The 20,175-nt window shown below is 55.5% G+C and overlaps 1 protein-coding gene across 1 annotated transcript in view; it reads right to left on the bottom strand.

Annotated features, from left to right (window-relative positions):
- The window catches only part of LOC144952536 (uncharacterized), a 208,730-nt gene that overhangs the window by 161,364 nt on the left and 27,191 nt on the right, over positions 1-20,175 (bottom strand). Inside the window, 4 exon segments of the mRNA XM_078882985.1 lie at positions 150-290; positions 2,824-2,986; positions 12,378-12,591; positions 15,888-16,127. Coding sequence (XP_078739111.1) covers positions 150-290; positions 2,824-2,986; positions 12,378-12,591; positions 15,888-16,127 — 758 coding nt within the window.

The raw sequence follows: 20,175 nt of genomic DNA, 5'->3' as shown, positions 1-20,175 counted from the left end.
GAGTGAGTGATTGAGCGATTAAGTGAGCGAGCGAGTAGGTGGGTGAGCGAGTAAGTGAGTGATTGAGTGAGTGAGTGGGTGAGCGAGTGAGTGGGTGAGCGATTGAGTGAGCGAGTGAACGAGCGAGCGAGCGAGTGTGTGACCCGCGCCTGCTCAGGCTCCTGCGCTTGCGGCCGCGTGTCCAGTTCGGAGTCGCCAGGCAGCGCTGTGTCGCAGTCGGGGCTGTACATGCTGCACTGCTGCAGCGCCGCACCAGCGTCCGGCACAAGCAGCAGCTGCTGCACCTCTCCCTGCGCGGAGTGAAACGCAACAAAGTCGACAGAGGTGAGGCCGCGCACGTGAACGCACACACCTGTACGCACGCACGTGAACGCACACACGTGAACACGCACGCGCACGTGCACAACACACGTGCACACACACACACACACGTCTACACACGCATGCGTACACACACACACGTGTACACACGCACGCACACGTACACACACACAAGTGTACACACACACGCGCACGCACGCACAAACACGTCTACACACGCACGTGTACACACGCACACGTGTACATACACGCACATGTACACACACACGTCTACACACACACGTACACACACACACTTCTACACACACACGTACACACGCACACGTACACACACACGTCTACACACACACGTACACACACACACTTCTACACACACACGTACACACGCACACGTACACACACACGTCTACACACACACGTACACACACACACGTACACACACACGTACACACACACGTACACACACACACTTCTACACACACACGTACACACGCACACGTACACACACACGTCTACACACACACGTACACACGCACACGTACACACACACGTCTACACACACACGTACACACACACGTCTACACACACACGTACACACACACACGTACACACACACACTTCTACACACACACGTACACACGCACACGTACACACACACGTCTACACACACACGTACACACACACACTTCTACACACACACGTACACACACACACGTACACACACACGTCTACACACACACGTACACACACACGTCTACACACACACGTACACACACACACGTACACACACACACGTCTACACACACACGTACACACACACACGTACACACACACACGTCTACACACACACGTACACACACACACGTACACACACACACGTCTACACACACACGTACACACACACACGTACACACACACGTCTACACACACACGTACACACACACACGTACACACACACACGTACACACACACACGTACACACACACGTACACACACACACTTCTACACACGCACGTACACACACACACGTACACACACACGTACACACACACACTTCTACACACGCACGTACACACGCACACGTACACACACGCGTCTACACACACACGTACACACACACACTTCTACACACGCACGCGCACGCACAAAGGTCTACACACGCACGTGTACGCACACACACGTCTACACACACACGTACACACGCACACGTACACACACACACGTGTACACACACACACACACGTGTACACACACACACGTGTACACACACGTACACACACACGTACACACACACACGTGTACACACACGTACACACACACACACGTGTACACACACGTACACACACACACGTGTACACACACACACACACGTGTACACACACGTACACACACACACACGTGTACACACACACGTGTACACACACGTCTACACACACATGTACACACACACACTTCTACACACACACGTACACACGCACACGTGTACACACACGTGTACACACACACGCACACACGCACACGTGTACACACACGTGTACACACACACGCACACGTGTACACACGCACGCACACGCACGCACACACGTCTACACACACACGTACACACGCACACGTGTACACACACGTGTACACACACACGCACACGTGTACACACGCACGCACACGCACGCACACACACACGTACACACGCACACGTGTACACACACACGCACACGTATACACACACGTCTAGACACACACGTACACACGCACACGCGCACGCACGTGTACACACACACATGTGTACACACACACGCACACGTACACACACACGTCTACACACACACGTCTACACACACACGCACACGTGTACACACGCGTCTACACACACACGCACACGTACACACACACGTGTACACACACGTGTACACACACACGCACACACAAACAGGTCTACACACGCACACGTACACACACACACGCACACGTACACACACGCGTCTACACTCACACGTACACACACACACGTGTACACACACGCACACGTACACACACACGTCTACACACACACGTACACACACGCACACGTACACACACACACGTGTACACACACGCACACGTACACACACACGTCTAGACACACACGTACACACGCACGCGCACACACACGTGTACACACACACACATGCACACACACACGTACACACACACGTGTACACACGCACGCGCACGCACACACACACACGTGTACACACACACGTACACACGCACACGTGTACACACGCATGCGCACGCACGTGTACACACACACACACACGTGTACACACACGCACACGTACACACACAAGTGTACACACACACACGTGTACACACACACGCACACCTGTACACACACGCGTCTACACACACACGTACACACGCACACGTGTACACACACACGTGTACACACACACGTACACACGCACACGTGTACACACACACGTACACACGCACACGTGTACACACACACACACACGCACGCACCTCGAAGTGCTCGTCGTCCAGGATGCGCGTGCCCACGATGGTGACGCCGCGCGTGTCGATGCGCGCGTCGCCACTCCGCCCCAGCTCGCCGGCCCAGCGCTCGCGGCAGTCGACCAGCAGCGTCACCTTGGTGCCACGCACACTCACGGCCACGCGGTGCCACCTGCAACAACACCACCACAGGTAAGTCACCCACTCACCCACTCACTCAACCACTCACCCACTCACCCACTCACCCACTCACCCACGCACTCACCTACCCACCCACCCACGCACTCACCCACTCACCCACTCACCCACTCACTCACCTACCCACCCACTCACCCACTCACCCACTCACCCACTCACCCACGCACGCTCACGGCCACGCGGTGCCACCTGCAACAACACCACCACAGGTAAGTCACCCACTCACCCACTCACTCACCCACTCACTCACCCACTCACCCACTCACCCACTCACTCACCCACCCACCCACTCATCCACTCACCCACTCACCCACTCACTCAACCACTCACCCACTCACCCACTCACTCACCCACTCACCCACTCACCCACTCACCCACTCACTCACCCACCCACCCACTCACCCACTCACCCACTCACCCACTCACCCACCCACTCACCCACCCACTCACCTACCCCGCCACTCACCCACACACCCACTCACCCACCCACTCACCTACCCCACCACTCACCCACTCACCTACCCACTCACCTACCCCACCACTCACCCACTTGCTTACCCCACCACTCACCCACTCACCCACGCACTCACCTACCCTGCCACTCACCCACACACCCACTCACCCACCCACTCACCTACCCCGCCACTCACCCACTCACCCACTCACCCACCCACTCACCCACCCACTCACCTACCCCGCCACTCACCCACTCACCCACTCACCCACCCACTCACCTACCCCGCCACTCACCCACACACCCACTCACCCACCCACTCACCTACCCCACCACTCACCCACTCACCTACCCACTCACCTACCCCACCACTCACCCACTTGCTTACCCCACCACTCACCCACTCACCCACGCACTCACCTACCCTGCCACTCACCCACACACCCACTCACCCACCCACTCACCTACCCCGCCACTCACCCACACACCCACTCACCCACCCACTCACCCACCCACTCACCTACCCCGCCACTCACCCACTCACCCACTCACCCACCCACTCACCTACCCCGCCACTCACCCACACACCCACTCACCCACCCACTCACCTACCCCACCACTCACCCACTCACCTACCCACTCACCTACCCCACCACTCACCCACTTGCTTACCCCACCACTCACCCACTCACCCACGCACTCACCTACCCTGCCACTCACCCACACACCCACTCACCCACCCACTCACCTACCCCGCCACTCACCCACTCACCCACTCACCCACCCACTCACCCACCCACTCACCTACCCCGCCACTCACCCACTCACCCACTCACCCACCCACTCACCTACCCCGCCACTCACCCACACACCCACTCACCCACCCACTCACCTACCCCACCACTCACCCACTCACCTACCCACTCACCTACCCCACCACTCACCCACTTGCTTACCCCACCACTCACCCACTCACCCACGCACTCACCTACCCTGCCACTCACCCACACACCCACTCACCCACCCACTCACCTACCCCGCCACTCACCCACACACCCACTCACCCACCCACTCACCCACCCACTCACCTACCCCGCCACTCACCCACTCACCCACTCACCCACCCACTCACCTACCCCGCCACTCACCCACACACCCACTCACCCACCCACTCACCTACCCCACCACTCACCCACTCACCTACCCACTCACCTACCCCACCACTCACCCACTTGCTTACCCCACCACTCACCCACTCACCCACGCACTCACCTACCCTGCCACTCACCCACACACCCACTCACCCACCCACTCACCTACCCCACCACTCACCCACTCACCTACCCACTCACCTACCCCGCCACTCACCCACTCGCTTACCCCACCACTCACCCACTCACCCACGCACTCACCTACCCCGCCACTCACCCACACACCCACTCACCCACCCACTCACCTACCCCACCACTCACCCACTCACCTACCCACTCACCTACCCCACCACTCACCCACTCACCCACGCACTCACCTACCCCGCCACTCACCCACACACCCACTCACCCACCCACTCACCTACCCACTCACCTACCCCACCACTCACCCACTCACCCACTCACCCACCCACTCACCTACCCCGCCACTCACCCACTCACCCACTCACCCACTCACTCACCTACCCCACCACTCACCCACTCACCTACCCACTCACCTACCCCACCACTCACCCACTCACCCACTCACCCACCCACTCACCTACCCCGCCACTCACCCACACACCCACTCACCCACCCACTCACCTACCCCGCCACTCACCCACTCACCCACTCACCCACCCACTCACCTACCCCGCCACTCACCCACTCACCCACTCACCCACCCACTCACCTACCCCGCCACTCACCCACTCACCCACTCACCTACCCCACCACTCACCCACTCACCCACTCACCCACCCACTCACCTACCCCACCACTCACCCACTCACCCACTCACCCACCCACTCACCTACCCCGCCACTCACCCACTCACCCACTCACCCACCCACTCACCTACCCACTCACCTACCCCACCACTCACCCACTCACCCACTCACCCACCCACTCACCTACCCCACCACTCACCCACTCACCCACTCACCCACCCACTCACCTACCCCGCCACTCACCCACTCACCCACTCACCCACCCACTCACCTACCCCGCCACTCACCCACTCACCCACTCACCCACCCACTCACCTACCCCGCCACTCACCCACTCACCCACTCACCCACCCACTCACCTACCCCGCCACTCACCCACTCACCCACTCACCCACCCACTCACCTACCCCGCCACTCACCCACACACCCACTCACCCACCCACTCACCTACCCCACCACTCACCCACTCACCTACCCACTCACCTACCCCGCCACTCACCCACTCGCTTACCCCACCACTCACCCACTCACCCACGCACTCACCTACCCCGCCACTCACCCACACACCCACTCACCCACTCACCCACCCACTCACCTACCCCACCACTCACCCACTCACCCACTCACCCACCCACTCACCTACCCCACCACTCACCCACTCACCCACTCACCCACCCACTCACCTACCCCACCACTCACCCACTCACCCACTCACCCACCCACTCACCTACCCCGCCACTCACCCACTCACCCACTCACCCACCCACTCACCTACCCACTCACCTACCCCACCACTCACCCACTCACCCACTCACCCACCCACTCACCTACCCCACCACTCACCCACTCACCCACTCACCCACCCACTCACCTACCCCGCCACTCACCCACTCACCCACTCACCCACCCACTCACCTACCCACTCACCTACCCCACCACTCACCCACTCACCCACTCACCCACCCACTCACCTACCCCACCACTCACCCACTCACCCACTCACCCACGCACTCACCTACCCCGCCACTCACCCACTCACCCACTCACCCACCCACTCACCTACCCCACCACTCACCCACTCACCCACTCACCCACCCACTCACCTACCCCACCACTCACCCACTCACCCACTCACCCACCCACTCACCTACCCCGCCACTCACCCACTCACCCACTCACCCACCCACTCACCTACCCACTCACCTACCCCACCACTCACCCACTCACCCACTCACCCACCCACTCACCTACCCCACCACTCACCCACTCACCCACTCACCCACGCACTCACCTACCCCACCACTCACCCACTCACCCACGCACTCACCTACCCCGCCACTCACCCACACACCCACTCACCCACCCACTCACCTACCCCACCACTCACCCACTCACCTACCCACTCACCTACCCCACCACTCACCCACTCACCCACGCACTCACCTACCCCGCCACTCACCCACACACCCACTCACCCACCCACTCACCTACCCACTCACCTACCCCACCACTCACCCACTCACCCACTCACCCACCCACTCACCTACCCCACCACTCACCCACTCACCCACTCACCCACCCACTCACCTACCCCACCACTCACCCACTCACCCACTCACCCACCCACTCACCTACCCCGCCACTCACCCACTCACCCACTCACCCACCCACTCACCTACCCACTCACCTACCCCACCACTCACCCACTCACCCACTCACCCACCCACTCACCTACCCCACCACTCACCCACTCACCCACTCACCCACCCACTCACCTACCCCACCACTCACCCACTCACCCACTCACCCACCCACTCACCTACCCCACCACTCACCCACTCACCCACTCACCCACCCACTCACCTACCCCGCCACTCACCCACTCACCCACTCACCCACCCACTCACCTACCCACTCACCTACCCCACCACTCACCCACTCACCCACTCACCCACCCACTCACCTACCCCACCACTCACCCACTCACCCACTCACCCACCCACTCACCTACCCCGCCACTCACCCACTCACCCACTCACCCACCCACTCACCTACCCACTCACCTACCCCACCACTCACCCACTCACCCACTCACCCACCCACTCACCTACCCCACCACTCACCCACTCACCCACTCACCCACGCACTCACCTACCCCGCCACTCACCCACTCACCCACTCACCCACCCACTCACCTACCCCACCACTCACCCACTCACCCACTCACCCACCCACTCACCTACCCCACCACTCACCTACCCACTCACCCACTCACTCACCTACCCCGCCACTCACCTACCCACTCACCCACTCACTCACCTACCCCGCCACTCACCTACCCACTCACCCACTCACTCACCTACCCCGCCACTCACCTACCCACTCACCCACTCACTCACCTACCCCGCCACTCACCTACCCACTCACCCACTCACTCACCTACCCCGCCACTCACCTACCCACTCACCCACTCACTCACCTACCCCGCCACTCACCTACCCACTCACCCACTCACTCACCTACCCCGCCACTCACCTACCCACTCACCCACTCACTCACCTACCCCGCCACTCACCTACCCACTCACCCACTCACTCACCTACCCCGCCACTCACCTACCCACTCACCCACTCACTCACCTACCCCGCCACTCACCTACCCACTCACCCACTCACTCACCTACCCCGCCACTCACCTACCCACTCACCCACTCACTCACCTACCCCGCCACTCACCTACCCACTCACCCACTCACTCACCTACCCCGCCACTCACCTACCCACTCACCCACTCACTCACCTACCCCGCCACTCACCTACCCACTCACCCACTCACTCACCTACCCCGCCACTCACCTACCCACTCACCCACTCACTCACCTACCCCGCCACTCACCTACCCACTCACCCACTCACCTAACCACTCACCCACCCACTCACTCACCCACTCACTCACCCACTCACCTACCCACTCACCCACCCACTCACTCACCCACTCACTCACCCACTAAGCTACCCCGCCACTCACCTACCCACTCACCCACTCACCTAACCACTCACCCACCCACTCACTCACCCACTCACTCACCCACTCACCTACCCACTCACCCACCCACTCACTCACCCACTCACTCACCCACTAAGCTACCCTGCCACTCACCTACCCACTCACTCACCCACGCACTCACCCACTCACTCACCCACTAAGCTACCCTGCCACTCACCTACCCACTCACCCACTCACCTAACCACTCACCCACCCACTCACTCACCCACTCACTCACCCACTCACCTACCCACTCACCCACCCACTCACTCACCCACTAAGCTACCCTGCCACTCACCTACCCACTCACCCACTCACCTAACCACTCACCCACCCACTCACTCACCCACTCACTCACCCACTCACCTACCCACTCACCCACCCACTCACTCACCCACTAAGCTACCCTGCCACTCACCTACCCACTCACCCACTCACCTAACCACTCACCCACCCACTCACTCACCCACTCACTCACCCACTCACCCACCCACTCACTCACCCACTAAGCTACCCTGCCACTCACCTACCCACTCACCCACTCACCTAACCACTCACCTACTCACCCACTCACCTACCTACCCACTCACCCACTCACTCACCCACTCACTCACCCACTAAGCTACCCCGCCACTCACCTACCCACTCACCCACTCACCTAACCACTCACCTACTCACCCACTCACCTACCCACCCACTCACCCACTCACCTACCCCGCCACTCACCCACCCACTCACTCACCCACTCACCCACCCACTCACTCACTCACCTACCCCGCCACTCACCCACTCACACACCCACTCACCCACGCACTCACCCACCCACTCACCCACCCACTCACCCACCCACTCACCCACGCACACTCACGGCCACGCGGTGCCACCTGCAACAACACCACCACCACCACAGTTAACTCACCGACTCACCTACCCCGCCACTCACCTACCCACTCACCTACCCCACCACTCATCCACTAACTCATCCACGAACTAACCCACTCACTCATCCACTAACTCACCCATTCACTCATCCACTAACTCACTCACCCACTCACTCATCTACTAACTCACCCACTCACCTACCCCGCCACTCACCCACCCACTCACTCACTCACCCACTCACTCACCCACTCGCCCACTCGCCCACTCACTCGTCCACTAACTCAACCACTCACCGACACACCCACTCACTCACTCACCGACCCACCCACTCACTCATCCACTCACTCATCCAACGACTCACCCACGAACTCACCCACTCACTCATCCACGAACTAACCCACTCACTCATCCACTAACTCAACCACTCACTCATCCACTAACTCACCCACTCACTCATCCACTAACTCACCCATTCACTCATCCACTAACTCACTCACCCACTCACTCATCTACTAACTCACCCACTCACCTACCCCGCCACTCACCCACTCACCTACCCCGCCACTCACCCACGCACGCTCACCCCGATGCGGTACTACCTGCACCACACCACCCCCATCACCCACCATTAACCCACCCACTCACTCACCCACTCACCCACCCACTCGCCCACTCACTCGTCCACTAACTCAACCACTCACCGACCCACCCACTCACTCACCCACCCACTCAACCACTCACCTACCCACCCACTCACTCATCCACTAACTCAACCACTCACCTACCCACACACTCATCCACTAACTCAACCATTCACCTACTCACCCACTCACTCATCCACTAACTCAACCACTCACCTACCCACCCACTCACTCACCCACTAACTCAACCACTCACCTACCCACCCACTCACTCATCCACTAACTCAACCACTCACCGACCCACCCACTCACTCACCCACCCACTCAACCACTCACCTACCCACCCACTCACTCATCCACTAACTCAACCACTCACCGACCCACCCACTCACTCACCCACCCACTCAACCACTCACCTACCCACCCACTCACTCATCCACTAACTCAACCACTCACCGACCCACCCACTCACTCACCCACCCACTCAACCACTCACCTACCCACACACTCACTCATCCACTAACTCAACCACTCACCTACCCACTCACTCACCCACTAACTCAGCCATTCACCTAGCCACCCACTCACTCACCCACTCACTTACCCACTCGCCCACTCACTCATCCACTAACTCAACCACTCACCTACCCACCCACTCACTCACCCACTAACTCAACCACTCACCTACCCACCCACTCACTCATCCACTAACTCAACCACTCACCTACCCACCCACTCACTCACCCACCCACTCAACCACTCACCTACCCACCCACTCACTCATCCACTAACTCAACCACTCACCTACTCACCCACTCATCCACTAACTCAACCATTCACCTACTCACCCACTCACTCATCCACTAACTCAACCACTCACCTACCCACCCACTCACTCACCCACTAACTCAACCACTCACCTACCCACACACTCACTCATCCACTAACTCAACCACTCACCTACTCACCCACTCATCCACTAACTCAACCATTCACCTCCCCAACCACTCACTCATCCACTAACTCAACCACTCACCGACCCACCCACTCACTCACCCACTAACTCAACCACTCACCTACCCACCCACTCACTCATCCACTAACTCACCCACTCACCTACCCACTCACCCACTGCCCTCCCCAGTGTGTGATGGACGAGTTGAGAGCAAAGAATTTGGAGGAACTAAGAAGAAGCTGAAAGGGGAGCGTGGATTGTTCAGTCCCAACACTCGATCCCTTACAGATGGAACAGATGGAGATTAGTCCACGCACTCTGGGGTATGGCCTTCTAGCAGATTCCAGGGGTATACGTGGAGGTAGCGAGATGGAACGGATGGAGGTTATCTTCTTCTTGGTTCTTTCGGTAAAGTCACGTAGAATGGAAATAATAAAATAATTACAATAAAACATAATAAAATTATTCTCACGACGTTTAATTTATTTTATTTTATTATTTACATTCTACGTGACTTTACCGAAAGAACCAAGAAGATGAATCCCTGCAGTCACGAAAGCGAATCCAAGCACTTTGCTGTAACTCCTTCCAGCAGAGCCAGGGGTATACGTGGAAGAGATGGAGATTAAATTTCGATTTAAAGCTTTCGTGACTGCAGGGATTCATCTTCTTGGTTCTTTCGGTAAAGTCACGTAGAAGGGAAATAATAAAATAATAAAAATAAACAATAAAATTTCGATTTAAAGCTTTCGTGACTGCAGGGATTCATCTTCTTGGTTCTTTCGGTAAAGTCACGTAGAAGGGAAATAATAAAATAATAAAAATAAACAATAAAATTTCGATTTAAAGCTTTCGTGACTGCAGGGATTCATCTTCTTGGTTCTTTCGGTAAAGTCACGTAGAAGGGAAGTAATAATATTATATTTTATTTTTATTATTTTATTACTTCCCTTCTACGTGACTTTACCGAAAGAACCAAGAATAAGATGGAGATTAGTCCACGCACTTTGCTGTACCTCCTCCCAGCAGAGCCAGGGGTATACGTTTAGGTAGCGAGATGGAACAGATGGAGATTAGTCCACACAATTGCTGTACCTCCTACCAGCAGAGCCAGGGGTATACGTTTAGGTAGCGAGATGGAACAGATGGAGATTAAATTTCAATTTAAAGCTTTCGTGACTGCAGCGATTCATCTTCTTGGTTCTTTCGGTAAAGTCATCACGTAGAAGGGAAGTAATAAAATAATAAAAATATTACGTTTCATTTTTTATTATTTTATTACTTCCATTCTACGTGACTTTACCGAAAGAACCAAGAAGATGAATCCCTGCAGTCACGAAAGCGAATCCACGCACTTTGCTGTAACTCCTCCCAGCAGAGCCAGGGGTATATACGTGACGGTAGCGAGATGGAACAGACGCAGATTCCTCCCCCACCACCGCACCCCCGCCCCCCCCAGAGCGTTACCGTCCGTCGGCCAGGTTGACCCCGCGGAACAGGGGGTAGTGGTCGGGCTCGGGGCGGCCGTGCTGATCCGAGTAGACGAACAGGGGCGAGCGACCCAGCTCCAGGCCCAGCTGCTGGGTCCCCGTGCGATCGTACAGGGCCACGAGGAAGGCCTGCGTGCCGGCACGGGCCCGCACCGTCGCCAGCAGGGAGAAGTCCCGCGGGAAGCGGCCGTCTGTGGGGGAGCGGGGGGGTGGTGGTGTGGAGAGTGAAGTGCGCGCAAGCAAGCACGCGCTATACACACATATACATACACATATATATACACACGCCATACACACACACACCACACACACATACACAAAGACAAAGATCCCCCGTATAGCCTTAACAGACTGTAGGGGCAAGTGCTGTTAGCGAGCACCTATGAAGGCCAGAACGGTACACGAGGGGGTGGGTGGCCAGCACCACGCCCGACCGCCTTTGTCTCCCCAGTGACGATGTTTACACACCTCACCAGGTACTCATTTGAGGCTGAGTCGACCTAGGGGAGGCCGGGACCGGTTCAGATAATCGTCACTGGTGTTGGCCGTGAGCGGGAATCGAACTCGTGTCGCCGGGTTCGTAGCGCAGCGCGCTAACCGCTACACTACCGCTCCCCACTACATACACACACATGCTTACACACACATGCTTATATACACCACACACACACCACATACACACACGCACCACATACACACACGCCATACACACCACACACGCGCTATACACACACATACATATATATATACACACACGCCATACACACACACCATACACACACGCACCACATACACACACGCCATACACACCACACACGCGCTATACACACACATACATATATACACACACGCCATACACACACGCCATACACACACACCATACACACACGCACCACATACACACACGCCATACACACCACACACGCGCTATACAGTCCCTCCAGAAAAACGCGGAGTTTTTTGGTGATTGTTGCAGGCAAAAATCGTTGATTATGCGGCACGTTTTCTTAAAAAATGCGATGGAATATGCGGGATATTTATGCAATTTTATGCGATTAAATTGCGGGAACTTGCAAAAACTGCGGTTTGATGAAAAAGAGAAAAAAAAAGTGATTCCCCCAACACCCTATTCACGAGGCTACTACTTTAATGTAAAGAGTCATTTCTTATTACTTCCTATGATAAGCAAGCATACTACATCACAGAAAGTGCTGGGAATATTTAAGTTCTCATCTTGTTTTATTTCAGACCTTAACAAACAGATGGCTCAAACTTACAAAACATTGAGTCGAACAAGTTCTGTAGCTTTACAAAATGAATATGCTACAACTTCTGTAAAAATGAATAAGTAAAATATTAAAAAATAAAATGTGTGCTTCCTGTTTTACAGAGGTAGCTATGCAAAATAATTTGCCCCCACTGTCATGTAACACACTGGGAAACTGCTTTGCGCGGTCTTTTGCGCTTATGTTTGTTGGCAAATGAGAAAGATTTGCGGGCTTCATCATGGTTTCATTGGCATCGCGGGGTTTGCAGCTTTTCAATGATGTCGCGTAATGAGTGACGTCACTTCATAACGTTCCCATGGCAACAGGGGAAATGGCTGCGCTTGTGTGAAGTAAACGCAACATTTTTCAACTTTCTGCTAAGATATATGTGACTTTTTGCAACAAAAATGCGGGGATTATGAAATCATGCAAGCCCGCATATTTTGCGCGCGGAAATCTGCAATTTATGCCAAAGTCCGCATAAATATGCGGACTTTGGCTGATTTTGCGTGAAATCTTGCGATCGCATAATCGCGTTTTTCTGGAGGGACTGGCTATACACACACATACATACACATATATATATACACACACGCCATACACACACACCATACACACACACGCCACATACACACACGCCATACACACCACACACGCGCTATACACACACATACACACACACCACACACATATATACACACACGCCACACACACACGCCACACACACCACACACACCACACACACACCATACACACGCCACACACACACGCCACACACACCACACACACACCATACACACGCCACACACACCACACACACACCACACACCACACACACACCACACACACACGCCACACACGCCACACACACACCACACACACACCACACACACACGCCACACACACCACACACCACACACACCACACACACGCCACACACACCACACACACACGCCACACACACCACACACACACGCCACACACACCACACACACGCCACACACACCACACACACACGCCACACACACCACACACACCACACACACACCACACACACACACCACACACACACCACACACACACACACACCACACACACACCACACACACACGCCACACACACCACACACACACCACACACACACCACACACACACACCACACACACACCACACACACACACACACGCCACACACACACGCCACACACACCACACACACGCCACACACACACGCCACACACACCACACACCACACACACACGCCACACACACACACCACACACACACACCACACACACACCATACACACACGCCACACACACCACACACACGCCACACACACACCACACACACACGCCACACACCACACACCACACACACACGCCACACACGCCACACACACCACACACACACCACACACACACGCCACACACACCACACACCACACACACACGCCACACACACCACACACACGCCACACACGCCACACACACCACACACACCACACACACACACGCCACACACACGCCACACACACGCCACACACACCACACACACACCACACACACACGCCACACACACCACACACACACCACACACACACCACACACACACGCCACACACACACCATCCACAAACCAAACGCGAACACAACGCTCACGCACGGACACCGTATACACCACACGTGCTTGCCCACGTGACGTGTCTGCGTTCACACGTGACGTTCACACGTGGTGCGGTGTCTGCGTTCACACGTGACGTGCGCACGTGGTGCAGTGTCTGCGTGCACACGTGACGTGCCCACGTGGTGCGGTGTCTGCGTTCACACGTGACGTGCCCACGTGGTGCGGTGTCTGCGTTCACACGTGACGTGCCCACGTGGTGCAGTGTCTGCATTCACACGTGGCGTGTCTGCGTGGCGTGTCTGCGTTCACACGTGGCGGCGTTCACACGTGACGTGTCTGCGTTCACACGTGACGTGCCCACGTGGTGCAGTGTCTGCGTTCACACGTGACGTGCCCACGTGGTGCAGTGTCTGCGTTCACACGTGACGTGTCTGCGTTCACACGTGGCGGCGTTCACACGTGACGTGTCTGCGTTCACACGTGACGTGCCCACGTGGTGCAGTGTCTGCGTTCACACGTGACGTGTCTGCGTTCACACGTGACGTGACCATGTGACGTATCTGCGTTCACACGTGGTGCGTGGCAGGCCGCGTACCGGGAAACAGCTGCCGGGTGGGGGCGCTGAGCTGGGCGTCCCGCGAGAGACGGAACGCGGAGTCGGCGAGGCTGGATCCGCGCCGCGCCCCGCACATCCCGGCCGCCGGCTCGACCCCGGGGGGCAGAGAGGCGACCCCCATCGCCGCCAGCACGTCCACCGCCCCGCGCTTAGCCGGGGTGGGGGGCTGCTGGGGGGCCCCCCTTTCTTCTTCTTCTGTGGGAGACTCCAACACTGCGTCTGTTGGGTTGGGTTGGACCGGGGTGGGTGGGAGTTGGTCAGAATGAGGAAGCTTTATTCTGGACGGGAGAAATCCGAAGAGCCGTGAAGCTCTTTGACGCTAGACGTCAAGCTAGAGAGGCACGGGGTTAGACAGTCACAGGCAGTCAGAATGTGAATCTTGCTGGTAGGAACCTCCTGGTTACACCAGCCCACAGGGGATTATTGTGTCCGTCCGTCGTGCATCCAAAAATGGGAGGGGTGGGGCTGGGTGGAGAGTGGAGGGTGGGGAGGGGCTGGGTGGGGAGGGTGGGGAGGGGCTGGGTAGGGAGAGGAGGGTGGGGAGGGGCTGGGTGGGGAGGGGAGGGAGGGAGGGGCTGGGTGGGGAGGGTGGGGAGGGGCTGGGTGGGGAGGGGAGGGAGGGGCTGGGTGGGGAGGGTGGAGAGGGGCTGGGTGGGGAGGGGAGGGAGGGGCTGGGTGGGGAGGGTGGGGAGGGGCTGGGTGGAGAGGGGAGGGTGGGGAGGGGCTGGGTGGGGCTGGGTGGGGAGGGAGGGTAGGGCTGGGTGGGGGGGTGGGAGGGGTGGGGCTGGGTGGTGAGGGGCTGGTCACCCCGTGGTGCCCTTATAAAACTCAACGTTTCACCTACTCACGCCGGCTTGTGCCCGCCCTCACAATCGTCCATATTTGCGGAATACACCACGCCGCCGTTGACCCTGGCCATTGACCGAGCAACCCCACGTTCCTACCAGCTCCCTCCGCAGGACAATGTGTTTATTCAAGACTGGAGAAATCCGAAGGGCTATCAAGCTCTTTGCCGCTAGAAGTCCAGCTAGAGCAAGGGTGGGGAACCTTTGTTCTGCCAAGGGCCATTTGTATATTTATAACATCATTCGCGGGCCATGCAAAATGACCAACTTCAAAATTAGCCCGTTATATTTGGTCAAACATTTAATTAACTCGCCCCTAATGCGATGGGCTGGAACTGCTTCTCTTTTGCGAGGCGTGTGATGATGTTAGCTGGTGCTGATGATGATGTTAGCTGGTGCTGATGATGATGTTAGCCGGTATTGATGATGATGCTGCTGCTACTCGCAAACTGCTTTTCCAGATTTACTCCGAGATTTATTGAATTTCGAGTCCCGCCTGCGGTTGCCTTGGCAGGGCCAGGGACCAAGTGATTTCGCGGGCCTCATACAGCCCGCGGGCCGGACGTTTCCCCAACCCCTGCGCTAGAGACACGGGGTCAGACAGTGACAGACAGTGACAGAATATGAACCTTTGTTCTGGTCTGGAGGAGGAATCAGTGAGAATTGTTTTATTTTATTATGTTTTATTTTTATTATTTTAGTACTTCCCTTCTACGTGACTTTACCGAAAGAACCAAGAAGATGAATCCCTGCAGTCACGAAAGCTTTAAATCGAAATGTAATTATTTTATTATGTTTTATTTTTATTATTTTTGTACTTCCCTTCTACGTGACTTTACCGAAAGAACCAAGAAGACGAATCCCTGCAGTCACGAAAGCTTTAAATCGAAATTGTATTATGTTTTATTTTTATTATTTTAGTACTTCCCTTCTACGTGACTTTACTGAAAGAACCAAGAAGATGAATCCCTGCAGTCACGAAAGCTTTAAATCGAAATGTAATTATTTTATTATGTTTTATTTTTATTATTTTATTACTTCCCTTCTACGTGACTTTACCGAAAGAACCAAGAAGATGAATCCCTGCAGTCACGAAAGCTTTACATCGAAAAAGGAATCCGATAGTTTAGAATTTAGTTTAAGACGTCGTGGTAGTAAATTTCGATTTAAAGCCCCAAGCTAAATATACGCTCCAAGCGTGGTGGTGTTTCATTCAGACGCTGTCTCCCCGACAGACCTGGTCTTCACCTGAGGACGGCTGCTTGCGTTGTGGCCGAAACGTCGTGAGAATTTTAATTTTATTATGTTTTATTTTTATTATTTTAACATTTCCCTTCTTCGTGACTTTTCCGAAAGAACCAAGAAGATGAATCCCTGCAGTCACGAAAGCTTTCAATCAAAACCCTAAATTAAATTTCGATTTAAAGCTTTCGCCCATCCCAGCTTAAATAGTCGCTCCAAGCCTGGAGTGTGTCATTCAGACGACGCTGTCTTCTCGACAGACCTGTTCTTCACCTGATAATAAAATAATACAAAATAAAACATAACAAAATAATTCTCACCACGGCTGCTTTACGTTGTGGCCGAAACGTCGTGAGAATTGTATTTTATTATGTTTTATTTTTATTATTTTATTACTTCCCTTCTACGTGATGACTTTACCGAAAGAACCAAGAAGGTCGTGGTAGTAGGTGATAGCTCTTCGGATGATGACCGCAGTTGGCGTCGTGGCGATGATTTACGTCTCCCTGACGAGATCAGCAGCGAGGAGTTGTCATTGTGTGTGGTTCATTTGTTCGCAAGCCACACTGCGCATGTGTGTGATGACGAGTCGCTACTTTTATAATCACGACATTCGTTCGGCAAACCGGGGTCGGGATCGAACCCGCGAGCTACTGTGCACCAGGCGAGGTAGTTAACATCTCCTAGCCACCGTGATGATGATGAAAGAGACACACACAGACTTCAAATTTCCAGCAGCAGGCATCGTCAGGGTAGGGATCGAACCCACGACCTCCTGTATACCAGGCGAGGTAGTTAACATCTCCTAGCCACCGTGACGATGATGAGAGAGAGAGACACGCAGACTCCAAATATACAGCAGCAGCAGCAGGCATCGTCAGGGTCGGGATCGAAAACACGACCTCCTGTGCACCAGGCGAGGTAGTTAACATCTCCTAGCCACCGTGACGATGATGAGAGAGAGACGCAGACTCCAAATATACAGCAGCAGCAGGCATCGTCAGGGTCGGGATCGAACCCACGACCTCCTGTATACCAGGTGAGGTAGTCAACATCTCCTAGCCACCGTGATGATGATGATAGACACGCAAACTCCAAATATACAGCAGCAGCAGGCATCGTCAGGGTCGGGATCGAACCCACGACCTCCTGTATACCAGGTGAGGTAGTCAACATCTCCTAGCCACCGTGATGATGATGATAGACACGCAAACTCCAAATATACAGCAGCAGCAGGCATCGTCAGGGTCGGGATCGAACCCACGACATCCTGTACACCAATCGAGGTTGTTAACATCTCCTAGCTACCGTGATGATGATGATGAGAGAGAGAGACGCAGACTACAAATGTATAGCAGCAACAGGCGTCGTCAGGGTCGGGATCGTACCCACGACCTCCTGTAGACCAGTCGAGGTAGTCAACATCTCCTAGCCACCGTGATGATGATGATGAGAGACACGCAAACTCCAAATATACAGCAGCAGCAGGCATCGTCAGGGTCGGGATCGAACCCACGACCTCCTGAATACCAGGCGAGGTAGTCAACATCTCCTAGCCACCGTGATGATGATGAGAGAGAGGCACGCAAACTCCAAATATACAGCAGCAACAGGCGTCGTCAGGGTCGGGATCGTACCCACGACCTCCTGTAGACCAGTCGAGGTAGTTAAAATCTCCTAGCCACCGTGATGATGATGAGATGAGAGAGAGACACGCAAACTCCAAATATACAGCAACAGGCATCTTCAGGGTCGGGATCGAACCCACGACCTCCTGTATACCAGGCGAGGTAGTCAACATCTCCTAGCCACCGTGATGATGATGATGAGAGACACGCAAACTCCAAATATACAGCAACAGGCATCTTCAGGGTCGGAATCGAACCCACGACCTCCTGTGCACACAACAGCGTGATGATGGTGATGGTTTATAGCCGCGAGGTCAGAGTGCGAGACCGGTGAGCGGTAAGGGTGGTGAGCGGTAGGATCGTGAGCTGTAGGATTGGTGAGTTGTAGGAGTGGTGAGCTGTAGGATTGGTGAGTTGTAGGAGTGGTGAGCTGTAGGAGTGGTGAGCTGTAGGAGTGGTGAGTTGTAGGATTGGTGAGTTGTAGGAGTGGTGAGCTGTAGGATTGGTGAGTTATAGGATTGGTGAGCGGTAGGAGTGGTGAGCTGTAGGAGT

The sequence above is a fragment of the Lampetra fluviatilis genome, chromosome 68 (assembly GCF_964198595.1).
Source record: "Lampetra fluviatilis chromosome 68, kcLamFluv1.1, whole genome shotgun sequence".
NCBI classification, from domain to species: Eukaryota; Metazoa; Chordata; class Hyperoartia; order Petromyzontiformes; family Petromyzontidae; genus Lampetra; species Lampetra fluviatilis.
The sequence above is the reverse complement of the archived record's forward strand: the minus strand, read 5'-3'. Positions and strand labels throughout refer to the sequence as shown.